Source organism: Oncorhynchus mykiss, chromosome 22 (assembly GCF_013265735.2).
Source record: "Oncorhynchus mykiss isolate Arlee chromosome 22, USDA_OmykA_1.1, whole genome shotgun sequence".
Taxonomy (NCBI): Eukaryota; Metazoa; Chordata; class Actinopteri; order Salmoniformes; family Salmonidae; genus Oncorhynchus; species Oncorhynchus mykiss.
The window spans coordinates 20,194,794-20,218,744 of NC_048586.1; the positions used below are offsets into that span (position 1 = coordinate 20,194,794).

The window sequence follows — 23,951 nt, forward strand, 5'->3', positions numbered from 1 at the left end:
TGTTGACGTTGAGACTGGCATTTTGGGGTACTATTTAAAGAAGCTGCCAGTTGAGGACTTGCGAGGAGGCGTCTGTTTCTCAAACTAGACACTCTAATGTACTTGTCCTCTTGCTCAGTTGTGCTCCTCTTTCTATTCTGGTTAGAGCCAGTTTGAGCTGTTCTGTGAAGGTAGTAATACACAGCATTGTATGAGATCTTCAGTTTCTTGGCAATTTCTCACATGGAATAGCCTTCGTTTCTCAGAACAAGTATAGACTGACGAGTTTCAGAAGAGTTTCTTTCAGACCCCTTGACCTTTTTCACATTTTGATACATTACAGCCTTCTTCTAAAATTGATTAAATATAAAATTTTCCTCATCAATCCACACACAACATACCCCATAATGACAAAGCAAAAACAAGTTTTTAAATTTATATTTAAAAAAAACAACTGAAATAGTACATTAACATAGGTATTCAGACCCTTCACTCAGTACATTGTTGAAGCACCTTTGGCAGTGATTACAGCCTCTAATCTTTTGGGGTATTACGCTACAAGCTTGGCACACCTATATTTGGGGAGTTTCTCCCATATATATTTTAAGATCTGGCCACAGATGGACCCCACTTTGAGAAACCCTGTGTCTTTGGTGTTAGCCCTGCAAACATGGCATTTGTTAGGTATGTTCAGGGGGACTGAGATACACAGAATAGAGTCTACAGTGTTTTTTTGTATACATGCCTTCATTATAAATGTATTAAGCACTGAGCAGATAGAAGTCTGATATTTTTTACAAATATTTGTGTATCCTCTTACAGTCTGCAAAAATGTATAGCAAAGTCATGTCAACAGCCCTCACAGAGAATGCCCATATAACTTAGTTAAATACATTTTTTCCCCTGTTTTAGCATTTGGAGTCAATGAAGATCAACAAATTCAGTGCACACCGTCATTCATCTTTATTGATTGATCTATTGTATACATTCTGTGTAAACATAAGAATGTCCAAGACTCAGTGAACCCCTCTGGAACAGGGAGGAACCCAGTAGATTATGGGTACATTATTGAAAAGGCTGTGAGGTTACAGTTCAGTGTGCAGTAGACGCTTGGCTTTCTTCATGTTCTCGGCCACTGTGGAGAAATGGGCACAATAGACAAGAAGCTTGAGCAAAAATCCATTCACCAGGGAAGGGTTCAATTCCATTTCAAGTCATGAAGAGAATGGGAATGCAATTCAAGAATTGACTGAATTGAAATGGCCCCGACCCCAACCTTGCTTTACAAATTCTGTTAGTAGTCTAGATAGACCAAACAATTCATTATTTTAAACTTGCAGCAATTACAGTAATAATTTGCTTAATTTCTTGACTAATAATAATAATAATAATAATAATAATAATAATCATGCCTTCACTTTTCAGATTTTAATTTGAGCAATTGACGCCTGGATTTGCCCTTATCACACTCTTTCCTACTTCTTCAGCAATTTTGTCAGAAAACTTCGACACACTCTTCCAGTAAAACTTTCATATAGTATTCACCCACCCCCTCACCCGCCCACCGTTTCTCCAGCTAAGAACTATCCTTGAAGCATTCTCATTATTTTGTGGTTGCATCTCCCAACTTTCTGTCCCAAATGGTTAGTGGATGAGGTGGAGGAAGAAAGAGTAGAACCTATTAATAAGTAAGTTCAGTTTGTGTTCATGGAGGAAAAAAAAGTTGGGAGATGTGGGTGTGTGTGTTAAGCACGTAACAGGAGGATAACTGAATCTCATAGGACCTCATTAGGGATGAAGAGAAGAAGAGGTACACTCACAGTACGGGATGTCGCTCGGCTTGTAGGTGAACATGTGGTTACTGTACTTCCCAACAAGCTCAGCACGCACAGTCATGGATGGATCTGTAGAAAAAAAGGTGTGTGTGTGTGTGAGAGGGGGGGGGGGGGGGGTGGGGGTAAGGAGATGGGGGTTGCAGAGACAGTTATCAATTTTGGAGGAGCACTATGCCAAAGCTTCAAAGCAGAAGTTATACATTCCAGACAGGGTTGGGTGTTAGAGAATGTCTGCAGCCACATGTTCCTTTCAACCAGAACACATCATTATGGGTGCACGAATAACTAGACTGTAATGCTTTATTCATACTATTCCATTTCTAACACTATGGCGACTCATACATTAGATTGATCCCTTAATCAAAAATGTATGTTGTCTGATTGTTATTAGGCTAATGGCTACTAATTAAAAGTAAAGTCATACGAGGCACTGAATACAGTCACCTCAAGCATCTCACGGCAAGCATTAGAGGGGATGTACTGGGGATTCCGAATGAATGGGGATTTATTTCCTAATTGAGAGATGTCCTCAGATGACATGGTAGAAGAAAGACCCACCAACAAAGAGAATTCTTGGAACGTAGTGGCCATCTGGTGCCAGATTGGAGTCTGTAGTCTCATGCTGAAAAATATATACAAATTACATTAAAACATACATTTATAATAATCAACATCTATCATCTCACCTTAACATTTAATATCTAACATGTATCTACAGGTAAGGAAATAATGAAATGCATGGTTCAATGTTTTACCTGTGATTGGAACATGGTTATAACCCTAAAATTGCATTGCTTCCAATGAGAACATGTTGAAAAAGCATTAAAAAGATAATTACTATCAAATTGAGCATGACAAAATCCTCTTGGGCAAGTTCCTGTACGGCTTTATCAGCAGCAAACGCCTTCTTCAGAGCTGTCAAAGAGCCGTGACAGAAGGACAGTTAGTGAGAACCCCACCTTCAACCTTGACACTATCCTCATGAAGTGGAATTTGTATATGCATTGCAACTCCTTTGGTCGTTCAAGCCCTTACAAATGATAATGTCGAGAATACAATTAAATGTTGATACAAAGAGACCAGAATGAATTGTAAGGCAACAAAAGACCTTGGTTTAGGGGCCCACTGGGGTTAGATGAAGAATGTGTGAGTATAAAAGCACAGCAGTTATCACCTTGACTATGAGGACAATCCTCCATGTGATGAATGACCATCAGGGGCTTCTTACTGTTGGAACACGAGAACACGGTCAAAAGATGAACACATTCCACTGCAGAATATGTGGTGGGCGGATGTGCTTACAGAGAAGCAAAGAATGTCTCTGGGAATATAGCAAACCCAAGGCCTGAGTGTCAGTAACTTCTTGACGCTACCCATCCCTGTAACGGGATAATTTTCGTCAGCAACCGCTGAATAGCATAGCGCAACAGTCAAATAATATTACAAACAAATATTCATATTCATGAAATCACATGTGCAATATTGCGAAACACAGCTTAGGCTTTTGTTAATCACCCTGTCGTCTCAGATTTTGAAATTATGCTTTACAGCGAAAGCAATCCAAGCGTTTGTGTAAGTTTATCGATAGCCTAGCATAGCATTATGTACACTTAGCATCAGGAAGCTTGGTCACGAAAATCAGAAAAGCAATCAAATTAACCGTTTATCTTTGATGATCTTCAGATGTTTTCACTCACGAGACTCCCAGTTACACAGCAAATGTTCCTTTTGTTCCATAAAGATTATTTTTATACCCAAAATACCGACGTTTGTTTGTCGCGTTATGTTCAGAAATCCACAGGAAAGAATCACCACAACGCAGTTCTATATTCCAAATAATATCTATAATGTCCACAGAAACATGTCAAACGTGTTTTATAATCAATCTTCAGGTAGTTTTTAAAATATATATTCGATAATAATATATCAACCGAGTGTGTAGCTTTTTCCAAAACAGCGGGAGGAACAATGGCGGCTTTACTCAATTGAACAAAACTCACTCTGAGAACACACCCACCTCTCCACTTACGCAATGTGATCCTTCACGCTCATTTTTCAAAATAAAAGCCTGAAACTATGTCATAAGACTATTGACACCTTAGGGAAGCCACAGAAAAATGAATCTGGTTGATATCACTTTAAATGGAGGCAAGACATGCGTAGGATCAGAAGGGTTTCAAAATAAGAGGCACTTCCTTGGACTTCCTTGGATTCTTTGGATTGGATTTTCCTCAGGGTTTCGCCTGCAATATCAGTTCTGTTATACTCACAGACAATATTTTGACAGTTTTGGAAACTTTATAGTGTTTTCTATCCCAATCAGTAAGTTATATGCATATTCCAGCATCTGTTCCTGAGAAATAGGCTGTTTACTTTGGGAACGTTATTTTTCCAAACATAAAAATAGTGCCCCCTAGCTTCAAGAGGTTTTAAGGATATATGAGAGCACATAGGTTGTGCCAGTACCAAATGGCATTCTAGTCCCTATTCAGTGTACTACATTTGATAGGACTCTGGTCAAACGTAGTGCACTTTGTAGGGAACAGGGTGCCATTTGGGATTCAGCCACTGCGTAAATATGAGGATTTCAGTTTCAATTTGATTTGTTTCTTTGGGGACATTGAATTAATGGGGCATAGTGACATAATCATTGTGAGGATAGGACTGTGACATGAGCAGATACACTACATGACCAAAAGTATGTGGACGCCTGCTTGTCGAACATCTCATTCCAAAATCATGGTCATTAATATGGAGTTGGTCCCACCTTTGCTGCTATAACAGCCTCCACACTTCTATAAATGCTTTCCACTAGATGATGGAACTTTGCTGTGGGGACTTGCTTCCATTCAGCCACAAGAGCATTTGTGAGGCCGGGAACTGATGTTGGGTGATTAGGCCTGGCTTGCAGTCGGCATTCCAATTTCTCTCAAAAGGTGTTTGATGGGGTTGAGGTCAGGGCTCTGTGCAGGCCAGTCAAGTTCTTCCACACAGATCTCAACAAACCATTTCTGTATGGACCTCACTTTGTGCACCGGGCCATTGTCATGTTGAAACAGGAAAGGGCCTTCCCCATGGCTATTTTCTGGCCACTCTTCCCGTAAAGCCCAGCTAGGTGGAGTGTACAGCTTAAAGTTGTCCTATGGACAGATACTCCAATCTCTGCAGCGGAGCTTTGCAGCTCCTTTAGAGTTATCTTTGGTCTCTTTGTTGCCTCTCTGATTAATGCCCTCCTTGCCTGGTCCGTGAGTTTAGGTCGGCGGTCCTCTCTTGGCAAGTTTGTTGTGGTGCCATATTCTTTCAATTAATAAATAATGTATTTAATGGTCCTCTGTGGGATGTTCAAAGTTTCTGACATTTTTTTATAACCCAACCCTGATCTGTACTTCTCCACAACTTTGTCCCTGACCTGTTTTGAGCGCTCCTTGGTCTTCATGGTGTTGCAGACTCTGGGGTCTTTCAGGACAGATGTATATATACTGAGATCATGTGACAGATCATGTGACACAGATTGCACACAGGTGGACTCTATTTAACTAATTATGTGACTTCTGAAGGTAATTGGTTGCACCAGATCTTATTTAGGGGCTTCATAGCAAAGAGGGTGAAGACATATGCACGCACCACTTTTCCGTTTTTATTTTTGAAATATTTTTGGAAACTTTCATTTCACTTCACCAATTTGGACTATTGTGTGTATGTCCATTACATGAAATACAAATAAAAATCAATTTAAATTGCAGGTTGTAATGCAGCAAAATTGGAAAAACGCCAAGGGGGATGAATACTTCTGCAAGACACTGTAGGTCCTACAGTTGAGTGTAGTCTGGCCCAGGAGTGGGAAGGTGAACGGAAAGGCACTGGAGCAACGGACCACCCTTGCAGTCGCTGCCTGGCCGGTTCCCCTCTTTCCACAGGGGTTCTCTGCCTCTAACCCTATTACAGGGGCTGAGTCACTGGCTTACTGGTGCTCTTCCATGCTGTCCTTAAGAGTTTTTTTATTTATTTTAATTGTACCTTTATTTAACTAGGCAAGTCAGTTAAGAACAAATTCTTATTTTCAATGACGGCCTAGGAACAGTGGGTTAACTGCCTTGTTCACGGGGCAGAACGGCAGATTTGTACCTTATCAGCTCGGGGATTCGATCCTTGCAACCTTTCGGTTACTAATCCAACGCTCTAACCACTAGGCTACCTGCCACCCCAGGGTGCGTCACTTGAGTTGGTTGAGTCACTGATGTGATCTTCCTGTCCGGGTTGGCGCCCCCCTCGGGTTCATGCTGTGGGGAGATCTTTGTGGGCTATACTCAGCCTTGTCTCAGGATATTAAGTTGGTGGTTGAAGATATTTTTCTAGTGGTGTGGGGGCTGTGCTTTGGCAAAGTGGGTGGGGTTAAATCCTGCCTGGTTGGCCCTGTCCGGGGGTATAGTTGGACAGGGCCACAGGGTCTCCCGACCCCTCCTGGTTCAGCCGCCAGTAATCATGCTACAATAGTTTGTGTCCGGGGGCTAGGGTCAGTCTGTTATATCTGGAGTATTTATCCTGTCTTGTCCTGTGTGAATTTAAGTATGCTCCCTCTAATTCTCTAATTCTCTTTCTCTCTCTCGGAGGACCTGAGCCCTAGGCTAATGCCTCAGGACTACCTGGCCTGATGACTCCTTGCTGTCCCCAGTCCACCTGGTAATGCTGCAGCTCCAGTTTCAATTGTTCTGCATGCGGTTATGGAACCCTGACCTGTTCACCGGACGTGCTGCCTCGTCCCGGACCTGCTGCTTTCGACTCTCTCTCTCTACCGCACCTGCTGTCTCTAACTCTGAATGATCGGCTATGAAAAACCAACTGACATTTACTCCTGAGGTGCTGACCTCTTCAACCACCGTTATAATTATTATTTGACCCTACTGGTCATCTATGAACATTTGAACATATTGACCACGTACTGTTATAATCTCCACCCGGCACAGCCAGTAGAGGACTGGCAACCCCTCAGAGCGTGGTTCCTCTCTAGGTTTCTTCCTAGGTTCCTGCCTTTCTAGGGAGTTTTTCCTAGCCACCGTGCTTCTAAATCTGCATTTCTTGCTCTTTGGGGTTTTAGGCTGGGTTTCTGTATAGCACTTTGTGACATCGGCTGATGTAAAAAGGGCTTTATAAATACATTTGATTGATTAATTGTTTACACCTGTCAGCAAAGGGTGTGGCTGAAATAGCTGAATCCACTCATTTGAAGGGTTGTCCACATGCTTTTGTATATATAGTGTAGCTATAATAAAATGTTTCACTCAGACATTTGAAAGATTGTTCTAATTTTCAAATGTACGCCACTAACCAAAAAACACAATTGCAATGTGATATGTCTTGTTGTGTATTTTGTTTAATATGTCTGTCTTGTCTTACCTTTCTGTCATTGTCATCAGGGCTTCCTCATAGGTCTGGACCCAAGTAATGTCATCCCCCCATCCTGAGGCAAAATAAAAAATGTATATAATAAAATATATACGCCACAGCGACTTACTGTCATGCGTGCATACATTTTACGTATGGTTGGTAATGGGAATGGAACCCAACTGAGCTACAAATGACCAGATTGGACCAGACTTTAATTTGGTGTTAATGTAATGGCGGATGAGGGGCCGTTTTTAGTAGTAAAGTCTAATGGAGGTGAGATATGTTAAGTCTTACCTCTTGAGAGAGTTTGAGGGCCTTTCTTTGTTTTCTTCTGTATGGACACTTCCATGCAGGTGACAAAGAGCAAGGCAAAGAGAGACCACCGATACATGGCGTTCACAAGTTCTGAGAGAGAGAGAGAGAGAGAGAGAGAGAGAGAGAGAGAGAGAGAGAGAGAGAGAGAGAGAGAGAGAGAGAGAGAGAGAGAGAGAGAGAGAGAGAGAGAGAGAGAGAGAGAGAGAGAGAGAGAGAGAGAGAGAGAGAGAGAGAGAGAGAGAGAGAGAGAGAGAGAGAGAGAGAGAGAGAGAGAGAGAGAGAGAGAGAGAGAGAGAGAGAGAGAGAGAGAGAGAGAGAGAGAGAGAGAGAGAGAGAGAGAGAGAGAGAGAGAGAGAGAGAGAGAGAGAGAGAGAGAGAGAGAGAGAGAGAGAGAGAGAGAGAGAGAGAGAGAGAGAGAGAGAGAGAGAGAGAGAGAGAGAGAGAGAGAGGTCAAGTCTACCTGTTAAACATATATTTATTTTTTTTACATGGTACCCTATACAAAAGAAAATCTCATCAAAATCCTTACCAAAAGTGGTGGTCAGATTCTCAACTACAATGCCCTATGCAAAAGCCAACTTCTTAATAATCTCCCAATCTCGCACCAAATCTCAGGTGCACTGGCCAGTGCACGCCAAGGATCTTGATTTTGGATCTGACAATGGAGCAATGAATGAAGACTTTGCAGGCTGTGTGTCAGAACAGGATTGACCGGTTTAATTACAATGATGTATGTGTTAGAATACTTAAAGCCTAAATGGCACAGTGAATGGGGACATAACAATCGAACACATTTGTATATTGTCTATCACTCTTGACCATATAAAGTGAAGTGTCATTAAAAAGGGACCCTGTCGAAAAAACGTTGCATTTTTTTGTTGTTGCTATTTCTATACAATTTCCTAATGAATATGCCTAATTACTGTATATGTCTACTAAAACAGGCCAAACTTGTTTGTTTAAGTGTCCCATTTCCTTAAAGTATTCCTTTTCCTGATAATGACACAGGTATATTAGACTAGAGTGTTTCTAAATGCTAAAACAAAATCCTGTACCGGTATACTGCATTTTAGAGTTAGCGTAGATAATGTTAATATATTCACAACTTCAAACCATTTATTTGGTTGTCAGTCTGCTTCTTCTTTGGCCAAATGGCCAGGGGGAAAAGGAAGGTTTTAAACATTACTGACTGTTGACACCGATAGGCTACCCAGATTATTCAAATGCTGCACCAAGTGAACATAATAATAGTACAGGTTTCAACTGAGAAATGTTTTTCAATAATATAAATATCTTACCTATTGCACAGGCGTATGAGGAGTGTCTGGAGCCTACGTCCAAGCTGACAGTAACTTGGTTTTGATTTTCAGGTCTTTTTATAGACAACAGAACTTACCAAACAGGTATGGGATTGGCATTACACGAAACAAAGCAAATGAATTGTAGCACACAAATGCACTGTAATAGGAATTTCACAAAAGGAGATAAGTTGTTGCTGAAGTCAATCAAAAATGTATCCAATTTATTACAATTTGCAACAGGGATACACAACCCAGCACAGAAGAAGATAAAATGTCTAACTGGCTTCTTGGAGACAGGCCCTTTATCCTAATCAGACAGGACCAAAAGTTCTGTAAACACCAGACCAAGAGGCTCGCAGGAAGTCAAAACAAAAGTCAGTGACTTTGTCAGCTGCTACAGAATCACACGTCTCCACAGAATGTCATCACTAAAATACAACAGTGAATAATCAGTGTGTCCTCGGTCCTTGAACCTTCTGTCTGGCGTCAATCACTATCCACAGATCTGAGAATAATCCATAACATTCAGCTTCAAGTCTAGTGACCATCAACCTACAACTTGAGTGTCTCAAACAGAATCCTGAATATGTATCTTACAGAAGCTCGTATGTGGTACATTTTCACAACTCTTAGTGGAAAACTCCAAACTGGTCACATTTGTAACGCAGCCAGTCTTCAAAACCTGTTATTGTGCACTCATTTGGACAGTTAACATCGCTCACCGCACAACCATTGATTCAAATATATATGTTTCTTGTGAAATGTAATGAGAACATTGGTTTAATCACCAAAACACAACATAATGGGATCTTTTCAATTTAGTCGTTTTAACTACCAGTTAATCCAATAGCAAACAATGCTAGATACGCGTTTCAAATTGCCCTTAAAAGTTCTGAAAGTAAAATGCTACAGTACTATAAATTACAGTAGATTACAGTTTTCATATTAGGCAATAGACTTACGTAACCCAACAAAATTGACAGAAAATCCATAAATTCCATAATATCTATCCAATATGTAATCAAAGATGTGATCAGTGAAGACATCCCTCCAAAACCCATTCATGCAAAAAAAAAAACATAGGTGTACTGTTTGTAATCAAATGTAAGAAATTAAATTAAACAAATGAAATGAATGAAAATAAAACAGAACGTTTAGCACACATTCATTTGCATCAAGCCTGTTTTGATCATTTGGCCCCAAAAAAACGGGAAAAAACTTTTGGCATAGCGAATCAAAGTTTGACATTGGTCTGCATTGATGATGTCACGGGCCTCATCCATGGCCCAAAAGAGGGTGTCACGCTCATGGGGATGGCTATCTTCCACTGCCATGCTGTAAGAAATTCCTCAATATGGTTGAGGAAAGGAGAGTATGGGGTCAGGTATAGGATCACGAATCGGGGATGGGCTGAAAACCATGCCTGAACCACCTCTGCATGTTGGAACCTGACATTGTCCCACACAATGACATAGGTGACCCCTTCACCTTGACAGGCCTGCTCAATTTAATTGAGAAAAACAATGAGGTGTACAGCGCTGTAGGATCCAAGTAATAGCCTGTCCTACCACACCATCTTCAGAGATAGCTAAGCACATGGAGATGTGTTGCACATGAGGTTCCGCCCGCAGTTGCCGAGTTTTGGCCAGGTTGAAGCCCGCTTCATCAACAAAGATATACTTGTGATGGTTCACAGCAGCATCAAGCACCGTCACCCTCTAAAAATATATTTTGTTTAGTTATTTTTACAGTATAGTTCCAATATGATATTGTGAAGTAGCACAATAGCAACAGTAATACAGTATATAGTGCTGTACCTGAACATACTCAGCCCACAGTTGTTTCATCCGGTCGTTGTTTCTCTCAAAAGGCACCAGGTAAATGTGTTTCATGGATTGGGGTGAAACTAATCTGGCAGCCTCTGCCACGCTAAGGTCTCGGCTTACCACATGGTCAACGACGATGGCCCAGACTTCATTAGACACAACAGTTCCCTGCCGTCTGCCTCCCTCTCTCTGATGTCCACCTCTTTGACAGTGCCCATGCCCACCACTTTGAACTCTTTGACGGGCCCCTTGTCCACGAGCTCTTTGATTTCTTCCTCTCCCTTGCTGTCTATCCTGCTCCATGTTGAAATTGCAAGTGTTTACACACCCCTTTGAGTAGTCATTATGTATGGTTATCATGTATCATACAAGTGATTTAGATGTTTATACTTTACAAACACACAAAATCCATAGTAGACAAGCCAGTTTAAAATCTATAGGTTTACCAAATGGATAAGTGATTAACAAATAAGCACAGTTGGATTAAGTGATGGTCAAATGTATTTAAACAAGTGAGAAGATAATCATATGAAAAGTATTGTGAGCGTTGCGTTTTGAAAGGCAATGACTATACAAAAGGTATTTCTAGATGAAACACTGATTAGGTTAAGTGAAAAAGTCACTGTGTGATTCTGTGTGCTGTACTTAGTCAATTGAAGTAGTTTTTAACTGTAATGCAGTTGATTGGTGAAGATTACATGAATATACAGGTTATTGGGGTTGACATCCATACAAGCATTATACTTCTGATTTGTACCTCAACATTGTGAAATACACATATACAAATAGCCTAAATGTAGTCCAATTTTGCTCTGGGGCAATGAGGAGGCTCCGGATCTTTCGCCCACAGCATATTTCCCCACGCGTTTCTATGACATTTGCATCGTTTTGGTCAAGTTCTTTTACTGCATTGTTAGTTGTTGCTATACTCAGCCAACGGCGCTTGACAACCGTGAACGCTTCGCGCAGGCGCAGTTCAGATTAATAATGCATTGTGGGATTGGACGCTATTGACATAGCGACAGGAGAGCTGGTAGAGAAACAGTCTTTTTCCTATTTTTTTATCAATAGTTTTGGGGAAATTATCATTCCAACAACTGCTATGAACGCGTCAATGGCCAAAAAGACCCAAGACACTTTGGGGAAAGTGATAAAGAAACCGCCGCTTACTGAAAAACTGCTCACCAAACCGCCGTTTCGATACCTGCACGACATATTCAGTGAGGTGAGCGATTACTTTACTGGCTAACGTTAGCTAGGTAGCTAGTTACATAGGTAGCTAGCTACATAATTTATATGGGTTTTTGGATGATTTTTATGTCTAGCTAACATTAGCCCCTGTAAAAACTAGCTAGCGAGTTTAGCTAATGTTAGCTGGCTATTTACTCATGAAGTAGTTGAAAATATTTCCTTCATTAAACAAATGAAATATCTGCCACTGCACTTGCTCACTTTAGCCATCTTAACTGCCAGGTCGTTTTGTCACAGGACAAGTGTTGTGAGGGTGTTATGAAATGAGGCCCAACCTTCTATTCTAGGTGACAGTCAATGAGTTTCTCTAAATGCACCTGGATTGCTTGTTTGGAATAGAACTGCCTTTCCTTAAGGTATGGTGTTAGGGGGTTCACATAAACACAACTTTTAGAGCTGAACATACCAAATGATACAACATACCGTCAGAAGCATAGTGCACTTTGCTTCATGTCAGTAGGCCTTACCATTGATGAGAGATTACAATTTGTGTGTCTGAATTCTGGGTCAAAAGGTCTCATAAATCAATGGCAAAGCCTTTTTCCAAAAATGGCACCAAAATGACAGGTGGACTCAGATTAACAAACAAACTCAAATATCTCAAGACAAGAATGACAACATGACATTTTCAGGGGTTATACAATAATATGAGCATGTTAAAATGAAATGCACTATATATACAAAAGTATGTGGACATTCAAATGAGTGGATTTGGCTATTTCAGCCACACCCATGGCAGACAGATGTATAAAATCGAGCACACAGCCATGCAATCTCTATAGACAAACATTGGCAGTAGAAGGGCCTTACCGATGAGCTCAGTGACTTTAAACGTACACTATCATAGGATGCTACCTTAACAAGTCAGTTTGTCAAATTTCAGCCCTACTAGAGCTGCCCAGTCAACTGTAAGTGCTGTTATTGTGTGGAAACGTCTAGGAGCAACAACTGCTCAGCCGTGAAGTGGTAGGCCACACAAGCTCACAGAACAGGGCTGCCAAGTGCCGAAGCGCGTAGCACGTACAAATCGTGAGTTGCAACACTCATTACCAAGTTCCAAACTGTCCATGGAAGCAACGTCAGCACTATAAACTGTTCGTCCGGAGCTTCATGAAATATGTTTCCATGGCCACACACAAGTCTAAGATTACCATGCGCAATTCGTAGTGTCCGCTGGAGTGGTGTAAAGCTAGCCGCCATTGTGCTCTGGAGCAGTGGAAACCCATTCTCTGGAGTAATGAGTCACAATTCACCATCTGGCAGTCCGACAGAAAAATCTGAGTTTGGCGGATTCCAGGAGAATGAAATCTGCCCCAATGCATAGTGCCAACTGTAAAGTTTGGTGGAGGAGGAATAATGGTCTGGGGCAGTTTTTCATGGTTCATACTAGGCCCCTTTAGTTCCAGTGAAGTGAAATCTACCCCTACAGCATACAATAATATTCTAGATGATTATATGCTTCCAACTGTGTGGCAACAATTTGGGGAAGGCATTGTCTTGTTTCAGCATGACAATGCCCCCTGCACAAAGCCAGCTCTATACAGAAATGGTTTGTTGAGATCGGTGTGGAAGAACTTGACTGGCCTGCAGAGCCCTGACCTCAACTCCATCGAACACCTTTGGGTAGCTTCAGACTAGATTACCTGAGAATCTATTTGACACCACTTCAACTTTTTTATACCATAGCAATATATGCATGAAATTCAATGCATTTCAATGGCCATTCGCAACTCCTCCCAGTCCTTATATGCTAGACTCACCAAACCTTTACCCCTGCCTAGGACTGCACAATGTGTGTGTGTATATGGTGGTGGCTGCTAACATTCCTGATAGCTATTCTAGCAAAGGTGAGATTGCCAGTGTTCATAAATGCGTGCACAACAAACCTCTTTCCAAACAGATTCTTGGCTGGGTCTTTCTCCTATTTATTAGCATCAAAGATAAAATGTTCCATACAGGCAGATGTCATTACAGTAGGTGCATCTTGAGTGCCATAGTTCGTAGTGAACATGTAAAGAATACAGGCCTATTAAAGGTAGACTCGGCGACTGGATGTTGCCTCGAGCAGCATCGCAGATTTGGAGATGAGCGAGATGCAAGACATCACTCTCACACAGTATTTGCACATGTGCACAGACGTCAATCACGTCATGCTGTTAGAGCGTGGTAGCCAGGGCACCAAAACAGTGGTTAAATTGAGCCTTGTATTTCAAGGCTCTTAGTTGTTGCGGAAATTGACCCACTATGCTGTTTACTTTCTGCATCTACGTCATATCGCTGAGTGTGCCTTTTTAATATCAAACAAAAACAGAATGAGCATCTGTACGTTTCACACAGCCACCTTAGACTAGTGTGTGTGTGTGTGTACTTCCATTATACAGACTAATTGGTCAGAAGAGGGGTAGAAGAGTCCATCCAGATGAGCAAGATATCTGTTAAAGGTGAAAAATACAGGCCTATTTAATATCAAACAAACAAAAACTGAATGAGCATCTGTAATTTCACAAGTGTGTGCAGACTGGCAATGCTTGCTGAGGTATTTGTTAGGGCTGTATGCAAATTGGAGTGGGTCTGGGATGGAGTTGATGTGTGTCATGAACAGCCTTTCAAAGAACTTCATGATTGGAGATTGCAGTGCGACAGGGCAGTAGTCATTGTGGCAGGTAGCCTTAGAGTTCTTGGGAACAGGAATGATGGTGGTCGGCTTGAGATTTGGGGATTACCGTGAATATGCCTGCCAGCTGTTCTTCGCATGCTCCGAGAACGCGCACTGGAATACCGACTGGTACCGCGGCCTTGCGAGTGTTGATCTGGTTTAAAAACCTTACTCACGCCGGTCTCAGAGAGCGAGATCACCCAGTCCTCTGGGTCCGTGGGGGACCTCTTGCATGGCTCAGTGTTGTTTTTGTCTAAGCGTGCATGAAATCCATTGAGTTCGTCTGGTAGAGAGGCATCACAGCTTGGTCTTCCTTTGTAATCTGTAATGGACTGGAGCCTGTGTACCTTGTTCCTATGTGTGACCTGTTTTCAGGAAGCTAGGCATATGTAGCACATCACTACTTCACAGGAGAGCCATCTTAACTTTTTGGGGGGGGCAGAAATGCCTTCTGGAAGATATTAATTTTCATGTGCCTTAATAACAAATATGTATGCCATCGGTAAATACGAATACAATTGTTTAATTATGAGCCTAGTTGCTTTAGCCACGGAAAAAGTCAGGAACCGTCCCGCTAGCCATGATTGGCTGAGACAATAGATGGGCTGGACATGCTGAGAGATGAATTCGGATTGGTCTGCCATGTAGCATGCTTCTGTGAGCTGCTCAGTGTGTGTAGATAATCTTTGCTACTGCGGCTTTTTTGAAAGATATAACGTTAGCCATGGAGAACTGCAAAAGTTGCGCTACTGCTCTCAAAATTGCTGCCCTGAATTTAGCAGGCGATGTTGACAAAGATCAGTGCAAAAAAGTTGTGATGGACTACTTTCTGCACACTGTCAGTGTGATCCGGAGTGACTTGACACAATGCGGACCAAACAAGCTGTACAAACACAATGAGTTAAAGGGGTTCTAGTCTGCTGTTGAGCGTTCATCCATGCATACGGGTAAGAGTCTAGCTACATTTTCAGATATTATACGGTTCTAATTTTGTCAGTCGTTTTCATTACAAGTTAAAGCATACTGTTAGCTAGCAAGTGAACATTAGCTTGCTGGCTCGCTAATGTTACGTGTATGACCTGTGTAGTAATATTATTTGTATCTCAGAAACCCATTTGCATTGATAGTTATAGTGTAATGTTAGTTAGTTAGCTAGCTAGCTAACACTGAACAAAGTTATTACAGCATTTCATGCATGGTGGCTAGCTATGACAATCAGTTTGTATTGCTAGTCGTATGGGTTGGGATTATGGTTCATTGTTTAGCTAGCTAGCTACATGTCTAAACAAAAGACTCTACTTCGCCAGATGATTACATGACCCATCAAGTTAGCCAGGTGTGTCTGGGAGTGATTATGGCAATCTATTGTATTTCAGGAACATGTGTACATGTCTGGACAATAGTGGCCCATCCACTTAGCTAGAGGGCTCATCAATAGTGACCCATCAAGTGTGTCTGATAGGGGTGTGCTGACATGGCCATACTCATAGTCATAATCGTATCGTCGGATTGGATGATACTCGTGATAAGATAAAACAGAAGTGTTTTAATATGCCTAAATAGATGTTGGCAAAATACCTCCCTGCATATTCTCACTGCAAAAAAACTGCAGATTAGAAGCAGCACATGGAGGGGTGTGTGTGTCCTCAATTTGCAGGGGGCTGCCAAGTTTGCTGTCACTCAGTCAGAATGCGCATTAGCATGATCTTTTTTCCCTACCCGTTTCCACATTTAATAGCAAATGTCCTCGCCATGTGATTTATCATAGTAGCAGGTAGGAGCAATCTGAATGATCAGACAGAAAAAAGGAAAGTGATCGGGTGAAATTATGAAGTGAGTGGACAGAGAAATACAGCTTCACTGTATCCAGTCGGAGCAGCCGGATCAACGTAAAGCCCGCCCTTCTCTTTACAGACAGGCAAACTAGCCAGTTTAGTTATTTAGACTACGCACATGACTGACTCAGACAGTACAGGATGGCTTAGAAACTCTGACTGACACATGAGAAACATGCTTGCTGGCACAAAAAAAACATTGTTTTTCCGATCACAGATAATTACAAAAATACTCTGATCATAATTACATCCAAACAATGACCCATATCCTTTACAATACTTGTTTTGTCCAACTAATCGGCACACCCCTAGTGTCTGGGTAAGCATCATCTCATAATTATAAAATATTTGTATCTAGACATGTTCTATTTTTGATATTGCTACTTTCCAAATATGCAAGTAACCATTTGACTGTATCGTTTACACCTTCTATATCTTGTGCATGTGACAAATAAACTTTGAATTTATTTGATGTAGTGTGTGTTTACCAGAGACACTAATGTGAAGAACAACATTACCTGCACCAATGTCCGATTAGGGATATAGGCCTAGATAAAGTGTATTTTAACCTGGAGTTTTTCGTTATTGTAGGCTAATACTTTTACCACTTTTAGTCTTTTAAGTCTTTGGTTTTTTACTACACTACCTTACTCACTCTGTTTAGCACATGAACTCACATGTGAATCCTTAAAGAGATGGCTGGGGTTAAGGCTTAAGAGGGCGTGACGGTTGCTGTATAGGTGAAGACAAAGAGGAGCTCACCAGTAGGTGTACCAAAATATTCAATGGCCGTTTTCTCAAAAGTGGGGTTACAAGTTTATCAACTTTTAGAATGACTTTCCCATTGCTCCTCAACTACAGTGTATGATATATATATATATATATATATATATATATATATATATATATATATATATATATATATATATATATATATATGTGTGTGTGTGTGTGTATATATATATATATATATATATATATATATGTGTGTATATATATATATATATATATATGTGTGTATATATATATATATATATATATATATATATATATATATATATATATATATATATATATATATATATATATATATATATATATATATATGTATGTATATATATATATGTGTGTATATATATATGTGTGTATATATATATATATATATATATATATGTATGTATATATATATATATGTGTGTATATATATATATATATATATATATATGTATGTATATATATATATGTGTGTGTGTGTGTGTGTGTGTATATATATATATATATATATATATATATATATATATATATATATACACACACACACAGTGCCTTGCGAAAGTATTCGGCCCCCTTGAACTTTGCGACCTTTTGCCACATTTCAGGCTTCAAACATAAAGATATAAAACTGTATTTTTTTGTGAAGAATCAACAACAAGTGGGACACAATCATGAAGTGGAACGACATTTATTGGATATTTCAAACTTTTTTAACAAATCAAAAACTGAAAAATTGGGCGTGCAAAATTATTCAAAATGTATTTACTCGTAAAGAAGTTGTTACAGGTCTGTGAGAGACAGAAATCTTGCTTGTTTGTAGGTGACCAAATACTTATTTTCCACCATAATTTGCAAATAAATTCATTAAAAATCCTACAATGTGATTTTCTGGATTTTTTTTCTCATTTTGTCTGTCATAGTTGAAGTGTACCTATGATGAAAATTACAGGCTTCTCATCTTTTTAAGTGGGAGAACGTGCGCAATTGGTGGCTGACTAAATACCTTTTTGCCCCGCTGTGTATATATACACACAGTTGAAGTCTGAAGTTCACATACACTTTTAGTTGGAGTCATTAAAACTCGTTTTTCAACCACTCCACAAATTTCTTGTTAACAAACTATAGTTTTGGCAAGTCGGTTAGGACATCTACTTTGCATAACACAAGTACTTTTTTTCCAGCAATTGTTTACAGACAGATTATTTCACTTAAATCACTGTATCACAATTCCATTGGGTCAGATGTTTATATAAACTTAAGTTGACGGTGCATTTATACAGCTTGGAAAAGTCCAGAAAATTATGTCATGGCTTTAGAAGCTTCTGATAGGCTAATTGACATCATTTGAGTCAATTGGAGGTGTACCTGTGGATGTATTTCAAGGCCTACCTTCAAACTCAGTGCCTCTTTGCTTGACATCATGGGAAAACCAAAAGACCTCAGAAAAATTATTGTAGACCTTCACAAGTCTGGTTCATCCTTGGGAGCAATTTCCAAACGCCTGAAGGTACCACGTTCTTCTGTACAAAGAATAGTATGCAAGTATAAACACCATGGGACCACGCAGACGTCATACCGCTCAGGAAGGATTCGCCTTCTGTCTCCTAGAGATGAACGTACTTTGGTGCAAAAAGTGCTAATCAATCCCAGAACAACAACAAAGGACCTTGTGAAGATGCTGGATAAAACGGGTACAGAAGTATCTATATCCACATTAAAACGGGTCCTATTTCGACATAACCTGACAGGCTGCTCAGCAAGGAAGAAGCCACTGCTCCAAAACCGCCATAAAAAAAGCCAGACTACGGTTTGCAACTGCACATGAGGACAAAGATTGTACTTTTTGGAGAAATGTCCTCTGGTCTGATGAAAAAAAATAAAAATAGAACTGTTTGGCCATAATGACCATCGTTATATTTGGAGGAGAAAGTGGGAGGCTTGCAAGCCGAAGAACACCATCCCAACATCCCAACATCCCAGCATCATGTTGTGGGGTTGCTTTGCTGCAGCAGGGACTGGTGCACTTCACAAAATAGATGGCATCATGAGGCTGGAAAATGATGTAGATATATTGAAGCAAATCTCAAGACATCAGTCAGGAAGTTAAAGCTTGGTCGCAAATGGGTCTTCCAAATGGGCATTGACCCCAAGCATACTTCCAAAGTTGTGGCAAAATGGCTTAAGGACAACAAAGTCAAGGTATTGGAGTGGCCATCACAAAGCTCTGACCTCAATCCAATAGGAAATGTGTGGGCAGAACTGAAAAGGCGTGTGCGAGCAAGGAGGCCTACAAACCTGACTCTGTTACACCAGCTCTGTCAGGATGAATGGGCCAGAATTCGCCCAACTTATTGTGCGAAGCTTGTGGAAGGCTACCCGAAACGTTTGGCCCAAGTTAAACAATTTAAAGACAATGCTACCAAATACTAATTGAGTGTATGTAAACTTCTGACCCACTACGAATGTGATGAAATAAATAAAACCTGAAATAAATCACTCCACTAGTATTCTGACATTTCACATTCTTAAAATAAAGTGGTGATCCTAACTGACCAAAGACAGGGAATTTTTACTAGGATTAAATGTCAGGAATTGTGAATCTGAGTTTAAATGTATTTGGCTAAGGTGTATGTAAACTTCCGACTTCAACTGTGTATGTATGTATGTATGTACATATACATATATATATATATATATATATATATATATACATATATATATGTACACGTGTGTGTGTGTGTGTGATATAATTTTCTAGCTCTGAGTCTGTCACATTGTCCTTCTGCTTCTTTGATGGCTCTGCAGAAGTTGTAGCAGGACTTGTTGTACTTGTTTGTGTCCTAAGCCGTAGTCTCGATATTGGGCGCCAGGCAAGAGTAATTCAGTGTTTGTAAATAAATAAAATAAAGAAATTCAATATATATTTGTTTTACATTCTTTGGCGAGAACCCTGGAATGACCCAAAAGGCTTCTCTGGTAGAGGGTTTGCTAGTGGCTGGGTCTGTGCCACAGGCTATACCAGGCTCAGCAAATAATATCCAGGTAGAGCAAAGAATATCCAGGCAGAGCAGCCTTTACAAAACTACATCACCTGGACACAACACACTCTCTGAGCCAGTGTGAGGTCATAGGTAATTCAGGGTTAGTTGCTTTTGGCCACGTGTTCTTCCCACAAGCAGCTGAGTTGAGTACACTCTTTAACCCCATTTCAATCCCCATTTCAATCGGTTTGTTGCCTCTTTCTAACTCCTCCTTCAGTTCAGTTTGTTTCACCTTTCAGTATATGCTCATACATATTTGATTAAGTGTGTTAGCAAGCGTGACTCCATTGTACTGATTATCCAAGTGTTTTCCCCCACTGAATCGAAGTTAAGCTAATTGTATTGAAGTTGACTCCTGCTTGTTAAAATAGGACATAGGCCTAGTGGCTAGCGCTCTACTGTGTTGACCAAAACTTACACTTCTGAGTGTAGCAGTAAATAAATAGCCCCTGTGTTAGGCTACTGGAATTGTCTTTAAAATCATAATGGTGCAACCGCTGAGCAGGCTCCACTTGTCCAGCTGCCATAAATTGGCCATCTTTCACTTGGATGAACCAACCAGAAAGAGTGTTTCTGGATAAAAAGAGTGTTTCTGGATATGAGTTTAAAAAAATTAACCTGCCACTACTTGAGAGCAGGCGCAACCTGCCTGACTGCTCAGTTCACTTCACGCCCCTGACAATAGACCAACCCTTAACGTCAATCCCTGCAAAGCATTCTATCCTCTCTCCTACAGGTGATCCGGACCACTGGCTTCATGAAGGGACTCTATGTAGAGTCAGAGATGAAGTCAGACAATGTGAAGGTAAGACATTTCCTCCATTTGATCACTTGATGGAGGCTATTTGTGAAACTCCAGAACAGATTGTTGCAATAGGCCCCCTGCCTATGAATATGTAGAAATGTAATATTGTTGTACTACGTGTCAGCTAAGCTAACAGAAGCTAAATTATTTTGTAAAGCTGTGAGTGCTATTATATATATATTTTTTTGTTTGTTGCATTTACAACTTGTCTAAGTCCTATCCAGTGTATGGCTGTGTTTGAATGAAATGTTGGCGTATTGGCAGTTATTTAGAAAGATTTATGGAAATAAAACTTTCTGGGTAGCTAGCTAATAAACGTACAGGGCAGATAAATTCTTCAAATTCATAATTTTACACTCTATCACAGCACTGGCAAACCATGGTTGACCAACTCCCTGACCAAAATGGCTGACCTTCATTTGTCTTAAGAATGTTCATGTTCGTTCTACTATTCTTATTCCTAATTCTATGAAAGAGACACTCTTTGCTCTGGCTCGTCCACTGCTCTTTCTCTCAAGCCTTTAAATGTCAGCTGTGTTGTGAAATCCAGGTTCTGGAGAGCTCGGGGGCTGAACGGTGATAACAGAGCACCCTGCTTGATATCAGTTATCACTAAGCCCAGGTTACTTTAGTGGCCAGCGTAATGTTACACTGTTGGCATGGAGCTTAGGTTGTAGTCTCAACTGTGCCTTTCTGGGAACAGATCACAGATGAGGACACCGTTTTGGAATAGGCTGTCTCTACAGTGTAACACCCATAGTTCCGTTGTGTGTCAGTGTGTAACTAGAAAAGGTTGAGATTTCCCTCAAGTGCACATGGTGGAAAGGGGTACTTCATATTGTTTGGTTTCTCACACACACACAAGTCTGCATGAACTCTCCAGTAGTCTTGTGTACAATGATATCAATGGAGGGCGCACTTGAGAAAATGATGTAAAGAACCAAGTCTCAGCAGTAGGGCTGTTGCGGTCATGGAATTTTTAATCACGGTAATTGGCCAGGACCAGGATGCTCATAATCTAACGCCTGCCTCAGATCACCCGTAGAACACCGAAGTGTGTCGTTAGAAGCACTTTATACACAGAAGATCTCCGCTAAACAAAGGAACACACGTTTTATCCATTTCTCTCTGACCGCCGATATAACTTCAGCACAAAGTTGCCTAGAAATACAAAGTTGCCAATGTCTTTGCAGTTGATGCAAACAAACGACATATACAAACAAAATATGCTTCAAATGAAAACCAGGATGGCTACATTAAAATATAAACAGTATTGAAATACATTTCATGTTTAATCGAGTTCTATTTGCTAATATGTAGGCTACTGTCTGGAATTTGTCTCAATATATTTCATGATGTGTAGCCTGACGTGCGCAATGATGTGCCAAATCTATGATTTTATTGCGTTTTTATTGGGTAAGCATTAGAATGCTTTCTGTCTAGGAGCTGATCCGTCATCAGTGTTATGAAATAATTCTAATGTTAAGGAAAAATTTGAATTGAGAAAGCCGATCCGAGAGCAGCGCCCACTTTTTTTTTTCTCCTAACTATAATCGGAATAACAATTTGAATGGCAAATACTTTGCTGCCATAGGAATAGAATGCATAGAACGGGTGTCCCCATATTCAAGTCAAGGATGGAATAATGGAGGACTGGCGAGTGTACCCAAAGCAGGAAGCATACCCATGTTCTGTGATTTGTTGTTTCAACTAAACTGACATTATAAAAAATACACTCCATTGCATGAGCCACATCAGTTAACCCCTTACCTGTGGGAATTGCCCTACATGGACTGGGCTAAAATGAAATATTTCTTACAGAAGAAATATGGAATGCATATGCTTAACCATGGTAGCAATTAAAAGGGAGCATTTTGGCGATTTACGGGGAAATTATTACAAGCTGAGGACAGTTCACAAGACTAAATCCAAACATTACTCTGTTGATTTTATGTGCAATTTACATTTAGTACTTTTTTCCGCATTTGTTGATAACGAGATCTGGATTTCAGTAACATAATAAGAATGTTCTTGAAAAATGTGGGGTATGTGCAACATAAGACAAAAGATTGACACGGGTTTGAGTGATCGATAGGTGTAAGTGGTGTTTGCAAGTTGCCACATTCCTTTTCAAAGTGTGCACAGTTCCTAAGTAATTTCAATGTACTTTTATGACTCAAAGAAGAGTCTTCAATTATAAGGTGATTTAAAAAAAAATAAAAAATGTAAATGTACAAATGTAATCTATTTATTAATTAAAACATTTTTTGCTCTCATATACCTTTTTGAGGAACTCGATCAAGCACACTTGTCATTTTTTTTTTTGTTGTTGTTTGGAACACAGCCCAGTGTACCCACCTTTACACAATTACTCTTGTTGTTGATGCAATCCAAAAAAACGGGCATAATTTGAAAGCTTGTTCTATTGCCAGCATAACTAGCTAAACTATAAAGTATGATCTTAGTGCTAGGCTTTCACAAGGCAATTCAGAGAAGCCAATTTTGTAGTTTTGGTTTGTGTATAGAATGGAGACATGAGTGCATTTAGATGTGTGGTCCGAAGCAAATTTTCTACACAGTACAACAAACGGGCTCATTCTGTTCAGGACAACCCAGGGTATCTTGTGACTAACTCTACATCAAGCATAGTGATCATAGACTTTGACACTGTATAAAGTATTACATCAGTTTTATGATATGGAGCTGTGAAGTGCCCATTTGGACTCGCAGGTGTTTGGCTTGCTTGTATGACATCAAAGCGGACTCATATACTGAGTCCTCGTAATTTACAGCCTTTCCCCTCACTCAGAAAACAAAAAATGTGCTAAAGTTGCCCAGGTAGCGGGAGGGATTCGGGAAGCTTCTTGTCGCAAGTGGTGCTCAAATTCAGATGGTCTGTCTGTCAAAATCCATACAGAGCTGTGAAGCGGAGACGCTGAGCTCTGACG

At 40.3% G+C, this 23,951-nt stretch overlaps 2 protein-coding genes across 6 annotated transcripts in view; one reads left to right on the plus strand and one right to left on the minus strand.

The window, feature by feature from the left end:
* Nucleotides 1-918: 918 nt before the first annotated feature.
* On the minus strand, nt 919-9,071 carry agr1 (anterior gradient 1). Of its 2 annotated transcripts, none has more exons than XM_021579248.2 (8): nt 8,813-9,071; nt 7,494-7,604; nt 7,209-7,272; nt 2,989-3,041; nt 2,653-2,729; nt 2,373-2,436; nt 1,800-1,883; nt 919-1,114 (listed from the first exon to the last, which is right to left on the minus strand). In XM_021579248.2, the coding sequence occupies exons 2-8, from the start codon at nt 7,588-7,590 to the stop codon at nt 1,065-1,067; spliced, it is 489 nt and encodes a 162-aa protein (XP_021434923.1). In that variant the 5' UTR covers nt 7,591-7,604; nt 8,813-9,071; the 3' UTR covers nt 919-1,064. The 2 variants fall into 2 exon arrangements, with proteins under 2 accessions (XP_021434923.1, XP_021434924.1); XM_021579249.2 differs by lacking the exon at nt 8,813-9,071 and adding an exon at nt 8,044-8,203.
* Nucleotides 9,072-11,608: 2,537 nt separating this feature from the next.
* Nucleotides 11,609-23,951, plus strand: part of traf3ip1 (TNF receptor-associated factor 3 interacting protein 1) — a 52,872-nt gene continuing 40,529 nt past the window's right edge. For 3 of the 4 annotated variants that reach the window (XM_036958946.1, XM_021579251.2, XM_021579250.2), the window contains exons 1-2: nt 11,609-11,866; nt 20,935-21,003. In XM_036958946.1, the coding sequence (XP_036814841.1) occupies nt 11,744-11,866; nt 20,935-21,003 (192 nt within the window). In that variant the 5' untranslated portion in view covers nt 11,609-11,743. The remainder of the gene's footprint in view (nt 11,867-20,934; nt 21,004-23,951) is intronic. The other variant, XM_021579252.2, reaches the window with a different exon arrangement.

Bases quoted from the DNA above. Each gene is read 5' to 3' on its own strand.
- agr1 (XM_021579248.2), bottom strand. From the start codon at position 7,590: ATGTATCGGTGGTCTCTCTTTGCCTTGCTCTTTGTCACCTGCATGGAA. The intron at 2,730-2,988 runs GTGATAACTGCT...GCTCTTTGACAG, and splicing joins GGATTGTCCTCATAGTCAAG to CTCTGAAGAAGGCGTTTGCT. The intron at 2,437-2,652 runs GTAATTATCTTT...TATATTTTTCAG, and splicing joins TTGTCATGCTCAATTTGATA to CATGAGACTACAGACTCCAA.